Raw genomic sequence first — 18,936 nt, 5'->3', positions numbered from 1 at the left:
GCACTCTGATATCTCTGTGCTCTGGGGATGAGCAGCTTGTGCACCGCGTGGGTTTGCATTGCCTTCTGCTCCCACCACCTCCAGAAACTTGGGATGGTGCACTGAGGAAGAACAAGCTCAGCTTTTTGGAGTTTTATTGCAGACAAACAAGGCTTGGCGTCATACAGCTGCTCTGACCAGCTGATTAAAGCATTCAAGAAGAGCAGCAGAACCAATGTGCAGCACGGTTAGGAAGGATGATGGGGCTGTGTGAAAGAAATGCCCTCCCAAAAGCAAGCACTGGGCTGGAGGAGGCACCAAAACCAAATCCTGCTTGCACCTTTCCCTCTCTTCATTCCACGTGCTGACATTTGTTTTCAGAACAAAAACAAGACCACAGTGAAGAAAGCTTCAGAACAACTCAGCTACTTTATTCACCCCCTTCCCTTTCCACTACAAATGGTTCTCAGAAAACCTCCAAGAATCACATTACTGCTCTCCTGACCCTTCTCCCAGATTCATCAGAGCACTCACAGATCACTGAGAGCAACACATGCACAGACACACAGAACATCCCTACACTGCCGCTTCTCCTTAGGAAATGGCATCAAAAAGCTGCTGGCAGGAAGAGCAGAAGAGGAAAGCGGGCATGGTGAGAGAACTGCTTAGGGCAGCAAGGAAAGGCCATCTGAAGCTCCTGGCTTAAGTCCCTTCTGCAGAGGGTGCCAGTGATGCACCAGAAACACCACCTGCAGGGCCAGCGAGGAGCTCTGCCCTCTGCACAAAGCCCTTCTCACACTCAAGGCAGTTCTAAGGCTTCCAGCCACGTGAACTCACTGGTGCAGGCACGGATTGGACTTCACCCAAGTGCAGACACTCCGGAACCTCAGCAGGTTCCAGCTGTGGCCAAAGCTCTTCTTGCAGGCTGCACATTTGCAGGGTTCCTCACGTGGATACACTGGTGTGCTCCCAGTTGAGCTCCCAGCTCTGGACAGACCTCTTCCTGCAGTCAAGGCACTCACAGGGACTCCCCTGGTTGCTTCTCTGGGGACTACTGACGGTAGAGATCCAGACGAAGCTCTTCCCACACACTCTGCAGACAGGATTTCTTCCTTCCTGGTGACATATCGGCCAGCTGAGGTCTCCTTTGGGTCCTCACCTGCTGCCCCACAGCAGAGGAGTTTCTACAGGGAAGGTAAGAGGTGACTCTCCTTGCACACAGCCCTGGCAGAAATGTGCCACCTGGCAGAGGATTTCCTGTGGTTGTGACACATCCCACCCTGGACTCTGCTTTGTATGACCACTCAACAAAGCAACTGCAGCTGGAGGAGAGCAATACGCATAATTCTCATGGAAAGAAGGAAAAGAGGATTCAGTTTGGCCACAGAGCTCTTCCTCGACTCAAGGGATTTGTAAGGTCCATCACCACACAAAGCCATAGTTGGTCACCAAGCTGGGGCTCTGGCTGAAGCTCTTCCCACGTTCATGTGTCTGCAGGCTCTGTACCTTGTGTGGCTGTGCTGGTAGGTAACGAGACTGCAACTGCTTTTGAAGGTTCCCAATGTCTTGAGATGCTTCTACAGCCTGCGTGCGCTGTGGATGTGCTGGTGGATGTTGAGACTAGATCTGCGTTTATAGCTCTTCCCACGCTCAGGACACTGAAAAGGTCTCTCCCCTGTGTGGATGCGCTGGTGTTGCTTCAATTCAGAACTGCCCCTGAAGCTCTTCCCACACTCAGGACACCGAAATGGTTTCTCTCCTGTGTGGATGCGTTGGTGGGAGGTGAGGTGGGATCTCCTTTTGAAGCTCTTCCTACAGTCAGAGCACTTGTATGGACTCTTTGTTGAGCGTATGCACTGGTGGTTAATGATGCTGGAATCTTTTTCAAAGCTATTTCCACACTCGGTGCATGGATTCTGCTTTTTCTTCTGGCACACAACCTTGCTCCTGGGTTCTTCAAGCTCCTCTTGACCTATGTTGAAGTCCAGTGGGATGCTTCCTGTCTTTCGCAGACACTTTCCCTGTGACTTCTTGATGTGCTCACCCTGACCTTGCTCCAGGCCTCCTTGGACATCCCTTCTGATTTCTTCCACACAGGCACTACTGCATCGCCTTTCAGCCACACCACTTTCCTGCTGATCCTCCAATATATCTGTAATCCCGATTCCTGCTGGATGAAAGAGGAAATCCAGAAATAGCACACAGTGCCCAAAATAAAACACAGAGATGGCTCTTCCTGCCCCAAACCTCTTCCCTCCACCACCTCACCTGGGCTGAGGTCTCCTGGCACGGCCTCAGGGCTACGCACATCTGGGATCCAGGGCTCTTCTCCTCCTTCAAGCAGGGAGATCACCACGGGTCTGGGGGCTGCAAGTGGAGCTTCAACGAGAGAAACAGGGGAGATGAGAACATTTCCATCCTTCTGGCACAGTGCCTGTTCAACAGCTCCACTCTGTGTCCCTCCCCAGGGAGAAACCACACTTTGGGCCTGAATGATACTGGCCCACAGCTTCCTTTCGAGCAAAGAATGCTTTCACAACTCTGAAAATTATGAAGGAATGTTTTCTTTAAAATTAAATTGTGAACGGCCTGTTTCTTTTCTGAAAATATATCAATGACCAAGGCATCAAAATGTCTATGGCAACTGAATGCAAAATCCTACATGGTAAAGGAGTAACCAGGGAGTCGTGTATGAGCCGGAGCTGGTAGCACCGTGCAGCGCACCGACAGAAGGGCTGGTTTTCTCCCTCCTGGATGATGCCCGCGTGCCAGCACCGACCCTGGGGCATTTATGAGTCTGCCGTGCATGGTAATCCCTCCTGAAACTCACGCTTCTCAGTATTTCCTTTGTTGCTGTCGTCGTTATCAATATGTAACTGCACAGCTATTATTCTAGGCCCTGCCTGCAGAGGCTCATTCTGCACAGCCAAAGGTGCCCTAACGAGGAGGAAAGGCAGCAAAGCCCTCACCCAGCGAGGCCACGCACTGGTACGTCTCCAGCATCACGTCCCGGTAGAGCGCTCGCTGCGCAGGGTCCAGCAGCGCCCACTCCTCCCTGCTGAAATACACGGCCACCTGCGCAAAGCTCACGGGCTCCTGCAAGCAAAGAGGCTCCTTGCTGGGAACAGCCAAGGCCCAGGGAAGCAGCTTGCACAGGACACAAACTCCTGTCCCAGCCGCTTCTCTGGCCCCAGCACACACGTGCTGCATGAGGGCACCTCCCTCTCCCCCGGCATTCGCATCCCTCGCCCCTCGCCCTCTCCTGCCTGCTTCCCCCAGCCCCTACCTGACACGGATGTGCTGTGGCCATCTGCTGCTCTCCTGCAGGTGAGATGATCACGGCCAGAAGGAAATGTCGAACTGGAACCTGCAGGGACAAGAGAAATGGCAGGGGAGCTGTGACGGAACGCAGCAGTCCCTGTCCCAGCCCAGCCCTCCACAGCCCATCTGCAGGACACTGCCTGGGCGATGGCACAGCAGGCCTTGCACAGGAACACAAGCAGCAACAGCACGGGCAGCACTCTAGCTACAGCTGATTACAAATCACACAGCTGACTCAAACTGGGGGGCAGAAAGCACTGACACCCGGTTCAACAGCTGAGGGTACATGAACTGTATGCCTAAAGGCAATGCAGAGCAATGAGTTAGTCATCTTACCCCTAAACAGGGAGCAGCCCAAGCGCCCCTTGAGCCCTCCTGCACAGCATTGGGTGCACAACAGGAGCTCCCCACAATCAGGGATGTCTCTTGAGGTCACACCTGTACAGAGATCCCTCTCAGCTTGATGTCAAGACACCTTGCTGACACAGACCTTCTTTAAGAGACCCAACATTAGTTTGGAGCTTCCTGAGCTTCTAAGGGGTTGTGTTACAATGAATATCTGAAGGTAATCATAGAATTATACAAGGGCCTGGGTTGAAAAGGACCACAGTGACCACCTAGATTCAACCCCCTGCTGTGTGCAGGGTTGCCATCCATCAAACCGGGCTGTCCTGAGCCACATCCAGCGTGGCCACGAATGCATCGAGGGATGGGGCATCCACAACCTCCCTGGGCAACCTCTTCCCGTGTGTCACCACCCTCTGGGTGAAAAACTTCCTGCTAATATCCAACCTGAATCTCCCCTGTCTCAACTTAAAACTATTCCCTCTTGTCCCGTCACTATCCACCCGTGTAAGCAGTCGATCTTCCTCCAGTTTATGCGTTTCCCTCAAGTCCTGGAAGGCCACAATGAGGTCTCCCTGGAGCCTTCTCTTCTCCAAGCTGAACGAGCCCCGCTTCCTCCTTGCACCAAGAATGCCTCGGCGGCTGCATTTCCCTCCTCCCCCCCCCCCAGGGGGCGCTGCTCCCCACTCAGCTCAGCACGCACCCTGCGCTCACTTCCAGGGCCCGTTCTCAGCAGCGTGCGCCCTTTGCACCGGGCAGCCTGGGCTGCGCTTTGCTGACGTGCTGCTCGGGCGGTTCTCCATGCGTGCTCCAGTCAGCCCACAGGCTGTCAGCTTTCCAGCGTCTATCACACGGCCCAGTGCCGGAGCTGGCGCCGATGCTGGACGTGCTCAGGGCCCGCAGCTGAGCGCTAAAGGCATCTGCGGCTGCCGGGTCGGCCCGAACAAAAGCCTCGGGAAGGGTTTGCACGACCCCAGGTGAGCCATCAGCCCGGCGCCAAGCGCACAGAAGGTAACGCGGAAAGGGCCGCTGGAGGCAGGTGTTGCTGCTGCGTCCCCGAAGGGAAACTGCGGGCTGCCGGGGAGGGCGAGGGGAGCGGAAACTAAGACACTCCAAAGGACTTATCGGGGAGCTGAAAGCTTCCATGGATCCATGCGTGTACAGCTGCGGAGCGAGGTCATCTCGTGCCTCCCGTGGCCCAGAGGGAGAAACACAGTCGCAGCTGGGCTGTTACACAGAGCCAAGCAGGCAGCAGAGCACGCTCAGCTCCTCTGCTCGCTCCCTCTCTGTCCCAGCTCCAACCCCTTCCTGTGGCCCTCGGATCCCAACCCGGGCTGCAACACGCCTGGGAACCGCTGCTCCCGTCCCCTCGGGGTGCTGCTCGCAAGGAGAGGGAGAGCTTCCTGCAGCACGGGGACAGTGCGCGAGGGGACGGGTAAAAAAAAGCACACAGAGCAACGGGAGTAAGGGATACAAGCAACCAAACAACTACTGCTACTGAACAAAATCTAATTAGTATTAATACTGCTTGACGGTAAGAACTCTGTGCCCTGATTTAAAAAGAATCTCTTTCTTGACGTCCCAAAGCTGCAGGTCATCTACTAGTCCTCAAGTAGTGCTGCAGCCCTCCCCAGTCCCTGCCTTGAAACGGCGTTCACCTGGAAGAGAAAAATGCCTGCAGCTCCTCCGCACGAGCCACGAGGGGCACCTACCTCGGGTGCGGAGCAGGCTGCTCCCACCTCTGGCGCAGGCAACCGGGCTCCTGGGAGTCGCGGAGAGCAGAGGATGCCGAGTGCCCGCAGCCCGGAGTTGGCCACAGGACGGCCTTGCTGCACCTCCTGCCGCCGCGGTGCTGCCCGGATGGCTTCCAGCCAGGCTCTGGCCGCTTCGGCACAGCCTCAGGTGCCGGGCAGCAATTCCCACAGCGAGCACGCCCCGAGCCGGCTGCCAGGCCTTGGCAGTTTTGCAGCTCATTCTCATGGCACGTCTGCACCCGGGGGAGGGAGGGGAGGATGGGGGCTGTGTGTTGTCACGCTAATGAAGCGTCGCTTTCTGCTGGGTCCCTTGCTTCCTTTGCTGGGGCCATTCGCACATCCCCACGTTGCTGTCCTGGCGCTCCTTTAACTCCTCTCACCCGTGAGCAGGTCCCAGCTGGAGGCAATCTCCGGCTGCCCTGCTCTCGAGGGCAGCATCTCCCTGCAGCTGGCTCACTTCCTCGCTGAGCGCTGCCCATGGCACTCATGGCACGTTTCTCCTCACTGAGCAAGTGACGTCTGTTTCTAACGACTTCCTATCCTGCTTTCTCAGTTCAGTCCTCTCTGCACGGCATGAGCATGGTTAAGCTCTCTGCTGTACGAGGGCCGGCGCTGCTGTTTGCTGCTGTAGATCTACAGACTTTAAGGTCACCCAGAAGGAACCGCCCTCGGGGTAACCGGGGGTTTGTGTCCAGGAAAGACTGCTTCCTGTTCTGCTTCATTTTCTGTGGGGCAAACATGGCCTGCAAATTTCACTTGGCAGTGTTTAAACTCTACGCATCTTTCTGCAGGGGATGTTCCTCTGAACTTTGCTGTGATCACAGCCGCATCTCTTTCCTTTGCGCTGATAACCCAGTTGTACACATGGCCAAAAGTACTTCCTCCGCTCACGTCAGAGCTTTCCAAAAAGAAATGGTTTTGTAACACATTCAAAGGGCCGTTATCCCTAACGCAGAGGGGGTCAATGCATCCTCTTCTGACACTAATTCACTTCACTAGAAATAAACCATCCAATAAAGCTGTGGAAGCCAGAGGGCCTGTCTATAAGGGGGTCATTCCCCGCTTCACTCTTTTCCAAGAAGTTCTCTGTATCCCTGGAGGAGGAGCCGTTCCACTGAAGCACTAAGTCTCCTCCTGCATAATGTCCTTTCTAGTTCTCAGGAAGGGTCTTACATTGAGGCCTGTCTATAGCTGTACATTGAATTTAGGTCCTTTTTCCTATTGTTGCCATTTTATTTGCACACCTACGCCTACTTCCTGCTGCACCCCATAGTGTCCAATTGGTGGAGAAAATCCCACACTGAGGGATTTCCATTCCTCCATCTCTTGGTAAGGCTGTACGTATCCAACAATCAGGGAGCTTTAGGCTAACTGCTATTCCTTTAGTGATGTTTAAATAGGTATTTTCACGCCAGGCTGAAGCAAGTCTTATATAACACGTGCAACATATAAAACACATTCTAAACATATTGTCTCTTAATCCTTAGCTTCAATGGTCTGGTCTTCTTAATAGTTCACTGCGGTTGAGATGTCTTCTTAACTCACGATGTTTACTCCTTCACCTTGATCGCTATATATGATGTTCTGGAACCCCAAATCTTGGAATTATATCTTGTAACAATATTTTAGTTACTCCCTGCACCTTGTTGGTCCTGCAAGGGAAAAGCCTCTGGCCAGCCCGAAAAGGTGTCTGTTAATACCAGCGTACACCTATATATATTTTCTTGGGAATTCAGAGAAATCAATTCACCATTGTTGCCCAGGATAACGTCCCTTCCCTATTTGTCCCATGGCACCCTGGGGCCTGTTCTAGGATTACTCTGTAACCAAATCTCACATTGCTGTGTTACCTGCTTAGAGGCGGTGGATAAATTCCAAGCCACGATCTGTTGGCTCAACTATTCATACAGGGCCTCGGTTCCCCAGTGAGTTTTCCTGAGCTCAGCCATGATTATGGCCCATAACAGGGAGGCGGGAGCTATTATCTTGTTTTGAAGCCTGCACCTCTGTGTCCTCTGTTTCTGAATACTCTCCAAGCCCCTCGATTAGTTTATCCAGGTCCTGTATTTTGTTTCCTTTAATCTCCTCTGAACCAGAAGGAAATAAAGATATTCTTGCTCTGATTCGCAAAAGACCTTTGGAGATATAGACAAGTTCAGCAGACATAGGGGGAAAAACCAAAAGATTGTAACTGTTTGTGCCAGACAGAACCTCTGGACGTGATCACGCGACATCTGGCTTGTACACCTGGCATGGGAGCGAGCAGATGCTATCAAGGTCAAGTTGACCAGTGGCAAACCTGAGGGGGCTGACGGAGGTGAGAGGCAAAGAACCACGGGTTCACGTGTGACAAAGGAGCAGATGGTGGACTGCCAAATGGTGGAAGAGTCCATCACTTCTACGTGGAAGTGCTTTACGTTGCCCCAGCCAGGAACAGATGGGGAAGACGACCTGCGCAGAAGGTCGAGCTGCATCTCACTCAGGAGCGGTTCCACGGCAGGCTGGCAGCAGGGCGTGGAGAGCAGCACACTGCTGAGTGGCTGCTGACGGAGTACTGCACCGAGATGGGGGCCCTGATGCTCCTTCCTCGTCAGGGAGAGTGAGACTTACATTGGGGACTACGTTCTGTCCTTCTGGCACAGTGAGAAGGTGCGGCACTGCCGCATCCACTGGCGGCAGGACACCAGCATCCACAGGTTCTTTCTAAGTGACAGCCTGGTGTTTGACAGCCTCTATGACCTCATCACCCACTATTGGGAGACGCCACTGAGGTACAGCAGACTTGGGATGAAGCTGACAGAGCCGGTGCCGCGGTCCAACACCCACAGCAACAAAGCCTGCGTGCCACAGGACAGCACAAGAGGGACGAGCCCAGCTCTAGTGCCACCTCCTTCAGGGCAGGATGGAAGATCCAGCACTGCCGCATGCAGCAGGAGGGTCACAATTCATAAGACACTTGACCAAGAGCATATTGTTCAAGTTCACTGTACACAATAAAAGTTTTTGTTCTGCACTAACAACAGATTCTGTGTCTAATTGCCACAGCCTTCATCTGCTTTGCCTTCCTCAACTTGTATGATGACCTTTGGATAGGATTTTAAAAGGGCATAGAGAGTTTTTACCAGTATTTCATAGTTGTATATCCATATGCAACACCACCTTGTCATCCCTAGGAAAGTCTGGAGCTCCTTTGCTGTTTGAGGTTCCACAGTCTGGCAAATTGCTTCCTTCCTCGTTGTTCTCCAGGGTTTGGGATCCAGCAGCAACTTCGTAACCCAAATAGGTTACTTGTGGCCATGCCATCTGGGCTTTCTGTGGAGAAACTCAGTAGTCATTAAGTCTGAGAAAGTTTAGCAGACTAATTGTCCTTGCTGTGCATACCTCATTTGTATTGGTAGCTATCAGAAGGTCATCCATGTACTGTAACAGGGCTCCTTGTCCTGGGTCCGTACCTATTGCTCCACTCTTTGGCAAGTGGTTCCTGAAAAGAGTGGGACTTTTTTTTTTTTTAAAAAACATGGAAAAGCACTGTTCATGTAAGTTCTGTTGGGTTGTGTTGTTCTTCCTAAATCAGGATTCTCCCACTCAAAGGTAAACATGAGCTGATTCTCTGGACTCAACGGTAGACAAAAGATGGCATCTTCTAGGTGGAGAATGGTAAACCATGCCAATTCCCCTGATAATTTTGTAAGCAGCATGTATGGGTATGCTACCAATGGGTATAAATCCTACACTATTCTATTGATGGCCCTTAAATCCTGTACTCACACTCCAATAACAACCCTGTCTCCGAAAACTGTCAATTACTGGCCGGATTCTTTTCCTGTCTCCGAATTCGAGGGGGTACTGTTTAATCCAAACAGACTGAGCTTCCTTCTTTATTCTGATTGCTATTGGTGCTGCATTCTTAGCTCTTCCTGGGGTTTCTATTACCCACACCCCAGGACAGACTTGATCACTTCCTTTGTCTGGGATCCTTGTCCCAGCAGGGGTAGTGATCAGTGCTAAATAAGCACTGCTATTAACAGTTCTTCTTTGACCTTAAATTCCGATTCTCCTTTCAACTTGATTTCAGCTTCCAGTTGTTCTACTAAATCTTGCCCTAGTAAAGGCTTTGGTGAATTTGGCACCTTCAAAAATTTGTGTATCCCTACCTGTTTACAAATACGAAGTTGTAAAGACTTAAGAAAGTAAACCTCCTCACTTTTGCCAGTGGCTTCCCTTACGGTTACAAATTCATCACCTAATGGAGTTAGAGAAGGATTTAACACCCAATTAGATGCTCCAGCCTCTTCACCTTTGCAGCAATTCCTTCCTTAGCTTAATCTTCTCCACCCTTAACTGTTATTGTATCTATTACCAAATCCAGCGCCTCTTTTCGCACTAAGTGCTTTCCCGTTCCACCAGGGCAGAACCTCCTGGGCCCTTCAGCTCCCCTCCTTCAGCTCTTCCTGAGGAGATCTCTGGGTCCTAGAGCCCTGCTCTCAGCTCCTCCCCTCCTAAGGCTTCCCGTGCTAACACTGGGATATCAAGTTTCCCAGGTCTCTGCAGATGAAGGCTATTCGCTTCCAGCGTCTCATCTCCTGCCTTCGCAAAAACAATATTCACTGCTAAGTGCTCATCACCTTCCAACCACCACTGATTACATTTTTTAATTAAAGTTTTCTTGCTCACGAGGCCCCCAGGATCCCCAGCAATACCTCAAGTGGAATTTGCCTGGGAACTTCCTTTCCCCGTGCTCCTCCATACTAAACTTCACTGATTCTTTATTGTTCCTCAAGCCCACACCTTATAGCTGTACGTTAGTGTGACCAAATACATATTCCTCTTTAAACCCCAGCCCACAACGCCAACCGAAATGCCAATTTCCTCTATTCCACTGTAATTCCTGAAACCAGCGTGGTACGGGCGCTGTGCCATGATTCGTAGTCAGCGGAACGGCAGGGTAGCGGTGCTGCGCTGAGGTCCGAATCATGGAACCGGTAATTAAGGTAATACTTCAGCTGTGCAAAGATTACTGTGACAAGAACATTCCTTCTAAGAAGGAGGTCGCTGCAGTTATCTCCAGGTTAGAGCAGGAGGGGGAGGTTAACGCCCCCCAAGAGATTCTTGACCACTGGAGGTGGGACAATCTCACCTCCGCGCTCACGCAACATATTGTGAGCGCACAGAAGGGTGGATCTGAGCTAAAAACTTGGGGCCTGATACTAGGAGCGTTGAAGGCAGCCAGAGAGGAAAAAAACGTATCGGTGGAGGCTCGGTTGCTTTTGGGTCTCAGCGACGGGGCTGGGACACCGGACCCAGGGGGCTCCGGAGGGGGCTCGGGAGCGGTGGTTGTTTACAGGGACCGAGAGGAGACGGAGCCGCGAGCTGAACTGACAGTGCCCAGTCTGAAAGAAGACAGACAACAAGATAGCAGAGGACGTTCGCTGACTCACCCCCCCCCGCCACCATATCCAGACCGGTTGGGTGAAACGTTGTATCCTTTATCTGAATTGTGTCAGTGCGCCCTGGGTCAAGGGAGCAGAGGAGGGTACGACCCACACGGGCAGGAGCAGCTTACTGCCGGCACAGGGAGGGGGCAGACAAAAGGCCTGCTGTCTCAGATTACACCCAAGGGCAATAGCTCGGGCAATAGCTGGAGCAACAGCTCAGCAGATGAAGGGGAAGTTAGTTCTGGGAGAAATGTTAGGGCATTGTTGCGGGCCGCCCCGGGAACGCTTAACACCCCAGGAGAAATTATCCAGTGCGTCAGCCTGCGACATCAAAAATCTCTGCAGCGACAAGGGCCGTGTTTTCAGTGTGGCCAATATGTGGAGATAGAGCCTGGCAGGGTATCCCAAAGAACCCCCTTGGTGGCCCGTGTTACTTAGGGAAGCTAACAATGCTTGCTCCAAATTATACTGGCTGTCTTAGTGTGTCTCATAGCTTACATCCTAATAGGTGCCACCGCAATATGAGCCTGGAACCTGAGTGTGATGATGCAGTTAAGTTGTGGAGTGTCACAGTATGCATCTTTGTTTCAGCGGTAGCAGCTTTAGTCCAAATAGAAAGACTGGCATGTTGGTCTGCGAAACAAGCCAATATGACAACGCTTATGCTAAATGCAATGCTTGAAAATCTTAGTAGTGTTTGCCATACGCTGTTACAAAGTAGAGCGGCTATTAACTTCTTGCTGTTAGCTCAAGGACATGGATGTGAGGATGTTGAAGGAATGTGCGGCTTTAACCTCAGTGTGTCAATACATAAACAGCTACAATGGATGCAAAAACATATGCAGAAGATTAAAGAAGAGAGTGATCCCTTTGGCAGTTGGCTGGATGGACTGTTCGGGGAAATGGGCTCATGGTTAAAGCAATTGCTTAAGGTTCTCGCAATAGGGCTCGCAATCTTTGCATGTCTTTTGATTTGCTTTCTGTGCTTTATAGGATGTCTGCAAAATAGCCTGCAACAAATGATTGAGAGGACTTTTGACCAACGAGTAGAGTGTCTTAAGCTATGTGAGAGACTGTAAGAAATGCAACATAGGGCTATTAGGCAGTATGCAAATATCGCGCTGTAACGGGGCAAGGCTTTACCGAGCACGGGGAGGGGGAGATGTTGTCATAGGCGCTAACGAGATATCAGGCTGTGATGTGAAAGGACCCCCTGCTGTGTTTTGGTAGGCGATAACGGGGTATCGGGTTGTGACGCGATAGGACCTCCCCCACTCTGTGAGTACGTGTGAGTAACACGTGACGCATGCTTAGGGGGCTTAGGCGATAGGGATGTGTATGTAAGGGGTTGTTGTGCCTTAATAAATTGTCATTTGCTTCTACATCATATTGGTGTCAGTGTTGCTATGGCCCTAGCGAATGCAGATCGCTAGCCCCTAGGCAGCGCGGCCTTTGTCACGGTGGTTGCCGGAGGTAACAGCAGAGGATATGGGGATAGGGGCCACAGGCTGCAGGAGCAGAGTGCTGCTCAGGAGAAGGCAACGTGTGAGGTAAAGGTGGCACATACGGGCTTTTGTGGTCACCTTGGGTTATGGCTCGTGGGGTTATGGCTCAGGGCCACACCTTCGGGTCACAGGGCCCCCCGTCCCCTCTCCAGAGGAATTAAAAGCACTCCACCACCACCCCACACCCCCCCTTTTCACCTCAACCCACTCCCCACATCCTCACGTTCCCCTTGTGTCCCTATACGACCCCATATCCCAGTGTCCCACTTGCAGCCCTGTGGGATAAACAAAGTCATTATCTTGCTAACGTGTAAAAAAGCTTAGCAGTAAGTTGAGTCAGACACAAACACACAGGAGACACCTGACTCCTACATGTAACCAGTTGTTTTTGCGCGGGTATAAAAGGTTGTGAGCACCTACAATAAAGGTCCTTCGTTCTGCACCAGCAAGGGAGTCTGCGCCTCTCTCGCCACACCAGCAAGGGAGCTCGGAGCCCTCTTGCCACAAAGAAGAGAGGAGAGGAGAGAAACGATAGAGCAGAACAAAGAAAAAGGGAAGAGAGGAGCTTTTAAGGGGAAGAACAGGAGAGGGATGAGCAAGAGGGGAAGAGAAAGAGGTAAGAAGAGCAGATCTAAAAAGGACAAGAGGAAAAGAGATGGCGGGGAGAACAGAGGGAACAGCAAAAGAGGGAAGGGCAAATGGAAGAAGAAAGGAAGGAATGGGGCAGAGAAAAGAGGGAGAAGAGTGCAGAAAAAAAAAGGAGAGGAGAGAAAGAGAAAAGGCCACAGCAAACTGAGTTACTGAGAAAAGAAAAAAAGAAGGAATATGAATAATTTTTAAGTTCTACTAAAGTCAAAGTCTTATTAAGACAGATTTTTTTTTTTTTTTTTTTTTTTTTTTTTTTTTTTTAGTGTTTGTATCTTCTAGACAATTAAAGAATATTCAGGAACATTTTCAGTACATTTTTGTAACGTCTGTTTCATCTCAGCTGCTCTAAAATGCCCAACAGGTGTCGGGGGGGGATCATCTCCTTAAAGGCACTCAGAAAATCCCACTTCTTGTGTCTAACATCGACAAGCTTACCTTCATGAAGGAGTAGAGAGACTTCCCATATACGGTCAGGAATTCTCTTCTGATACCCAGCATATCAATTCCGGAGCGGGACACCACCGCTCCGATCAGAGTGTTGTCATCTGCATCCAGGCCCTGGAAAGCAAAGCAGCCACATGCAGCTAACAGAGAACCTGCTGGAGAATCACCCACAGACACAAAGATCTCAGTGCCCAGTCTTGTGCAGGAGCTGCTCTTAATTAGAGCATTTTTGCATAATGGAGCGATCCATTAGCAGCTTGCTCCTGACTATTACCCTGATGTGCAGAAAAGCCTGAGCTGTCCTAGAAAAGCCAGTTTCCTGGCTGGCTGCAGCTTCCATCACACAATTGCCACAATGCTGCTGACTCAAGCATGCAAATGCAAGAAAGAAGCAAGCAATCTTACTCCACAATCTGTTTACCTTCATGGATTTATACAGTCTTTCAGCAAAACACGCAAGCTTGTTTCACGTGCACTTTACTGTAAGGAGAGACAAGAACAAGAGAATTAAGGTCAGGAGAAGCAGGAGCTTTTCCACACCGCTGCAGCACTTTCTTGGTGCAGGTGTTTCTTCTGTCAAGATGCAACTCCAGGCCAACAAACAGCAAACGCAGTGCAGGCATCCACAGTCAGTGATGTGCTGTGAGCTGATGTCTCTGCCTGCACACAGCAGTATTTGCATGAAGGCTTTCATGCCTCCTGACAGCAAACCTCTGCTGCCAAAGCTCCCTTTGGCCAGGCACACCATACCATACAGCACAATATACATTTCTCATCTGACTGGGTCTGTAAAGCATACAATCTTAGAACCGTTTGGGTTGGAAGGGACCCCTAAGATTATCTAGTTCCAACCCCCCTGCAATAGGCAGGGACACCTCCCTCTACACCAGGGTGCTCCAAGTCCCACCCAGCCTTGCTCTGTGCCCATAAACAAAGACAAACCCGTACGTAACAGTCACTCAAGGGAAGACACAGCACCTCTAATCATTTCATTTCTTTGTAGACAACATTTAAAAGCAGAGCGCTCACCTACAGGCAGCAAAGCATCTTCCAGGTCTCCTGCCATCTCAGATTTAATGCTGTTATGTCCTTGTTAGCAATGCCTCTGTACCATCAAAAACTAGGGGGAAGAGTCCATGGCGAAAAGTCAAAGAGATTCAAAGGACCGCTTTGCAACAAGCTCTTCATATACTGCATGAACATTCTTTCATCCCTGCAGCACTCTCAGCTAAATCAGGATCGTCCCACAGAAATAATTCATTTTCACTGCTAACAGTCTTGCTAATTGGCCTACCACAGCTAGTACCATTTTCAAGACCTGCTGCTTTGTGCTGCCAATCAAGTTTCTTAGCTCCTCTCCCCCCTGCCCCAATGGCAGTCACACTTCATGATCTCTGCTTTCCATGCTGGAGCTGCAGCCAGTTGGACTTAGGTTTCTCAAGTCCCTTTCAGTCTCAGGAGGGAATAAAACAGCCTGAATGGAATGGATGCAATGGGGCTCTCTCTAGGACACCTGCTGCCTCAGAAGAGTTCACATCTATTGGACAGCTACAGAGCTCCTACAAAAGCATCACACACAAACAAGGAAGGAAAGAAAAACCCAGGACACTGTGCAGGGGTCCTACCTCTCAGCAGGTGATCCCTGTTCCGTGTACAGAGGATGGACATAAACTGCACCTCATCTGTTCCCCACTTCTTCTCCCCCGCTTCGTACAGGCACTTCAAGACATTAGGGGTGACAAAGTAAGGCTCATGGAGAAGACTGGGCGTACAGGAGATCTTAAATCCCTTGCAGCTAGAGCACTGCTGGCGCGTACTTGTCTAGATCACGGATATTTTCCAACAAGTACCTACCAGGCACGGCAACCCACAGCCAAAATCTCATTGCCCCTGCCAAGTAGCCAGCCTGTCGAGAGACCTCTCATTAGAGACTTGCAAACAAGGCTAAAAGCATTATTTCCATTTCACAGGCTGGCTTCTCTTCACCATGCATCACCTGCACAAGAATAGATTGGGAAGCACATTACACGCACCTGAGCATCTTGCTGAGCATGGGCATCATCCACATACATTCCTTCATCTCTGTTTCCCTGCAAAGACACAAGGATAGAAGACTCAGTTCACCAGAGCATCTACTGGAAGCAACTCCTGAGAATTCCCCATTCATGAAAAGCTGCTGGGGATGGATAATGGAGTCCTTCAAAGGGAACACTAGCTTACAAATGAAACGCAGCTCAGATGTACTTTGGGCTTCCTTCTGAAACGAGCAGCAACCCACTTTACTGGGACATTTAAAGAAGAGCCCACAGCACTCATGCACACCCAGAGTCAGAGTTCCCTCCCCGGAGAGGCTGGGTTTGAGGAGCAGGCCATGGGACACACAGGGTGAGAAAAAGCCAGCCTGGAGCTCCTCACCACTGAGTGCAGAGCTGTGCCCACAGCTCTGAAGATTCACCCCCTTCTCCCCTCAGCTTGGCTCACTGTAGCGAGGGACACGAGGACCCTTCGAAACATGGGAGATGTGTCAGATACGATGCCATCCTCAAGGGAGCAGCCATATTCCAGCAAGAACACACACACAGCATCCGTTAGGAGCCACCACCTGGGTGCTGCCCACATTTGCCAGCTGTAACCTAGCTAAGTACAGAACTGTGCCCAGGGCTCCCAGCAGCATTGCAGCACTCCAGCCATCATCATTAGTGCTACAGCCTCCAATTAAGAAGCGCAGACAGAAGGAAACTGACAAGAGAGCCTTTCGCACTCCTTATGAAGCTTGTAGTTCTCATTAATGCCACAAATCTCTCCATTGGTGCAAGAAGCCAGAATTTCCATCGGGCAACCTTCATCTGCTCCTGCTCCCTAGGGAATCACCAAGGCAAGACTTAAGATACCAGCACCTGCTTGTGACGTGCAACCAGGTTTCTTTAAGAGAGAGAAGACATGCATAACAAAGCAGTAAGTCCTTGGCCAGAACTTAAGCAATACAAAAGGAAGATTTCCAAACCTTCACAGCCCTCCTTAGTTCGTGCACGTCATACATGGTGGTGGGAGTCATCACCCCAATGATCACCCTCTCAAAATTCCCACTCTGCTCCGACTTCAAGTCATCAATCAAATCCTAGAAGGCGAAGAGGAGAAAGGAGTTGGCAGAAGGGACGGCCTTTGAGGACAGAGGAACTGAGCTGTTCAGCACTCCTCTTCAGGCTCCAACCCTCCTTGCATCAACAACTGCTCTGAACTGAACAACAAAACAACCTTGGTCAGGTGAAGTCTCTGCCGACCTTTCTCTTGTAGAGATTGGGTCATTTTTCACTTTGCGCCCAAGTGACACAACCACGTTCGTGCATCTCTGCAGACCACCCACCCTGCCAGTAGTGCTCTTAGAGGTGATCAGAACTTGCTGACGCTGGGAAAAATTTAGTTTGGTCAAGACGTCAGTGATGGCATCTTCATCCGTGCCTGCAAGAAACAAATGGAAGCTAGTCAGGATGCTTGCACAAGGATCAGAAGTGCCCTCTGGTCTTGTGCCACCTCCAGTCCCTCACACAGCCAGATCTCAACAGCTCCAGGACTACATCGATGCACACAAAGCTGCCAGGACCCACGCCACCAGAGCAGCTGCATTTCGGGACACGAAGGGCAGTTCTGTTTCCGTTTTTCAACAATTTTTAGGGCAGCTGTGCAGCAGAGCAGTGCAAGCAGCTATGCTTCCCTCTATCAAACCACCAGAGCAGCCATTCGCAGTGCTGGGGAAAAAATAAAAGTTGACCATGGAGGGAGATCAACTTAGCAAAGCCCGTCATGGCCTTCCTGAGTGCCTGCGCTTCTTGCTCAGCGCTGAAACTTGAGACCCCCTCGATTGTTGCCTAAGGCCACAAGAAAAGGATTTAGCAAAGGCAGACCGACGCATGCAGAGTTGAACTGGAAAAAAAAAAGAAGACAAACATAAAAGATGTGAACACAGAGATAGTAAAACTCCACCCACACAACTGATGTTCTCTCTCACTTCTGTCTCACACGGCAGCCTGTTCTAGTGGGACTTCCCAAGCATATCAGAAAGAAGCCACGGGGGCACAACTGCATGGAGAACATATCTCCATATTGCTGCCCACAGAGTACCTGGTTTCCAGTGAAACAAAAGCTGGACCACCCAGCATCTGTGTTCAGGCCCACCAGGCCTTCTTCCTAGCAGTTCTCCACGTCAATCATAAAGCAATGCGCTCCCATCATAGCCCTAGTCCTGACTTCTCTTGTAGCAGGTAAGGACCAGTATTCTGCACCATTCCTTTTGCTCTGCTCGGCACTGGGGAGGCTGCAGCTGGAGAACAGTGTCCAGCTCTGGGCTCCCAGTACAGGAGACAGCTGGACATGCTGGAAAGAGTCCAACGCAGGGCTACCAAGATGGTGAAGGGACTGGAACACCTCTGCCATGACAAGAGGCTGAGAGAGAGGGGGCTGCTCAGCCTGGAGAAGGGGAGCTCAGGGGGATCCCACCCACGGCTGTAGAAGTTCTGCACAGAAGTTTGTCCTGATATCCAACCTAAACTTACCCCATGCCTGTGTGTCCTGCGGAACCCCACAGATGTGACAGTGGGCTGCTTCTCAAAGGAAACCAGCGCTCGGCGTCGGGAGTGGAGGAGGAAGCAGCTGATCCTGCCAATAACGCTGCCATCGCGCGTCCCTCCCCGGGACTCCCACACCTTCCTCTCCCCAGCCCCGCTCGGCTCCTCGCAGGCTGCAGACACTGCTGAGGCACTCGCGCTCCAGGCCGTCATCTTCTTCCCGTGCTGCCGGACCGCTCTCTGCAGCGCTGCGCTGAGCTCCTGCTGCTGCACCAGAACCGCAGCTCCCGTGCTGACGGACGGCGGAGCTTCGTGCCGGCACCCACAGCACGCGGCCCCCGGGCTGCTGGCGGCACGGCAGGATGCTCCCGTCCCCGCCTCCCTCCCACCGCCCCTCGGCTCCGGCATCCTCCCGTTATCCGCCTGAGGAAACGAAGGCCCCGCACAGGGCTCTGGACGGGCTGACCGACGGCTGATGCCAACGGAACGACGTTCAACACCGCCACGCGCCGGTCCCGCACTTCGGTCACGACGACCCGAGGCATCTCTGCAGGCCGGGGGCAGAGCGGCTGGAAGGCCGCGCGGAGGAAAAGGATCCGGGGGGCGCGGGCCCCGGGGCCCCGGAAGCGGAGCGGGCGCGCGGCGCGGGGCAGCGCCGCGGGCAGCCGGGCCGGGGCCACGCGGGACGCGCGCGGTGATGACGCAATGACGGCGCGACCGCGGGCGCAAACGACCCCGCCGGGAGCGCCCGCCCCGTTCCGCGGGCCGACCAATAGGAGAGCGGGAGAGGCGGGGCCGAGCGCGGGCTCTCCGCCAATGGCGGCCGCGGGATTCCGTGCCGGGAAAGCGGCGCTCCGCCGCCCCGCGTCCCCGCCGCCGCCCGCCCCGCGCCTCGGGGCCCCGTCCGTCCCGCGTCAGAACGGAGCCGTCCTCCGGAGTCGGC

At 52.1% G+C, this 18,936-nt stretch overlaps 2 protein-coding genes and 1 pseudogene across 11 annotated transcripts; 2 read left to right on the top strand and 1 right to left on the bottom strand.

The window, feature by feature from the left end:
* Nucleotides 1–389: 389 nt before the first annotated feature.
* Nucleotides 390–18,525, bottom strand: LOC149911684 (zinc finger protein 621-like). 10 transcript variants are annotated; one of them, XM_090133371.1, is made up of 10 exons: nt 16,436–18,525; nt 15,465–16,290; nt 15,286–15,337; nt 14,461–15,150; nt 13,853–13,911; nt 13,423–13,545; nt 3,266–3,346; nt 2,949–3,075; nt 2,248–2,358; nt 390–2,149 (listed from the first exon to the last, which is right to left on the bottom strand). In XM_090133371.1, the coding sequence occupies exons 5-10, from the start codon at nt 13,856–13,858 to the stop codon at nt 1,557–1,559; spliced, it is 1,041 nt and encodes a 346-aa protein (XP_089989497.1). In that variant the 5' UTR covers nt 13,859–13,911; nt 14,461–15,150; nt 15,286–15,337; nt 15,465–16,290; nt 16,436–18,525; the 3' UTR covers nt 390–1,556. The 10 variants fall into 10 exon arrangements, with proteins under 10 accessions (XP_089989497.1, XP_089989494.1, XP_089989496.1 ...); XM_090133368.1 differs by having other exon boundaries at nt 14,461–15,337; XM_090133370.1 differs by lacking the exon at nt 15,286–15,337.
* On the top strand, nt 7,623–8,875 carry LOC149911686 (1-phosphatidylinositol 4,5-bisphosphate phosphodiesterase gamma-2-like; annotated as a pseudogene).
* Nucleotides 8,890–13,237, top strand: LOC149911685 (uncharacterized). The gene has a single exon (XM_090133378.1). The coding sequence runs from the start codon at nt 10,373–10,375 to the stop codon at nt 11,270–11,272; it is 900 nt and encodes a 299-aa protein (XP_089989504.1). The 5' UTR covers nt 8,890–10,372; the 3' UTR covers nt 11,273–13,237.
* Nucleotides 18,526–18,936: the final 411 nt, after the last annotated feature.

The sequence above is a fragment of the Phasianus colchicus genome, unplaced genomic scaffold, assembly GCF_987193195.1.
Source record: "Phasianus colchicus unplaced genomic scaffold, bPhaCol1.hap1.1 HAP1_SCAFFOLD_60, whole genome shotgun sequence".
NCBI lineage: Eukaryota > Metazoa > Chordata > Aves > Galliformes > Phasianidae > Phasianus > Phasianus colchicus.
Note: the sequence above shows the minus strand (reverse complement) of the source record. Positions and strands in the feature narration are given on the sequence as shown.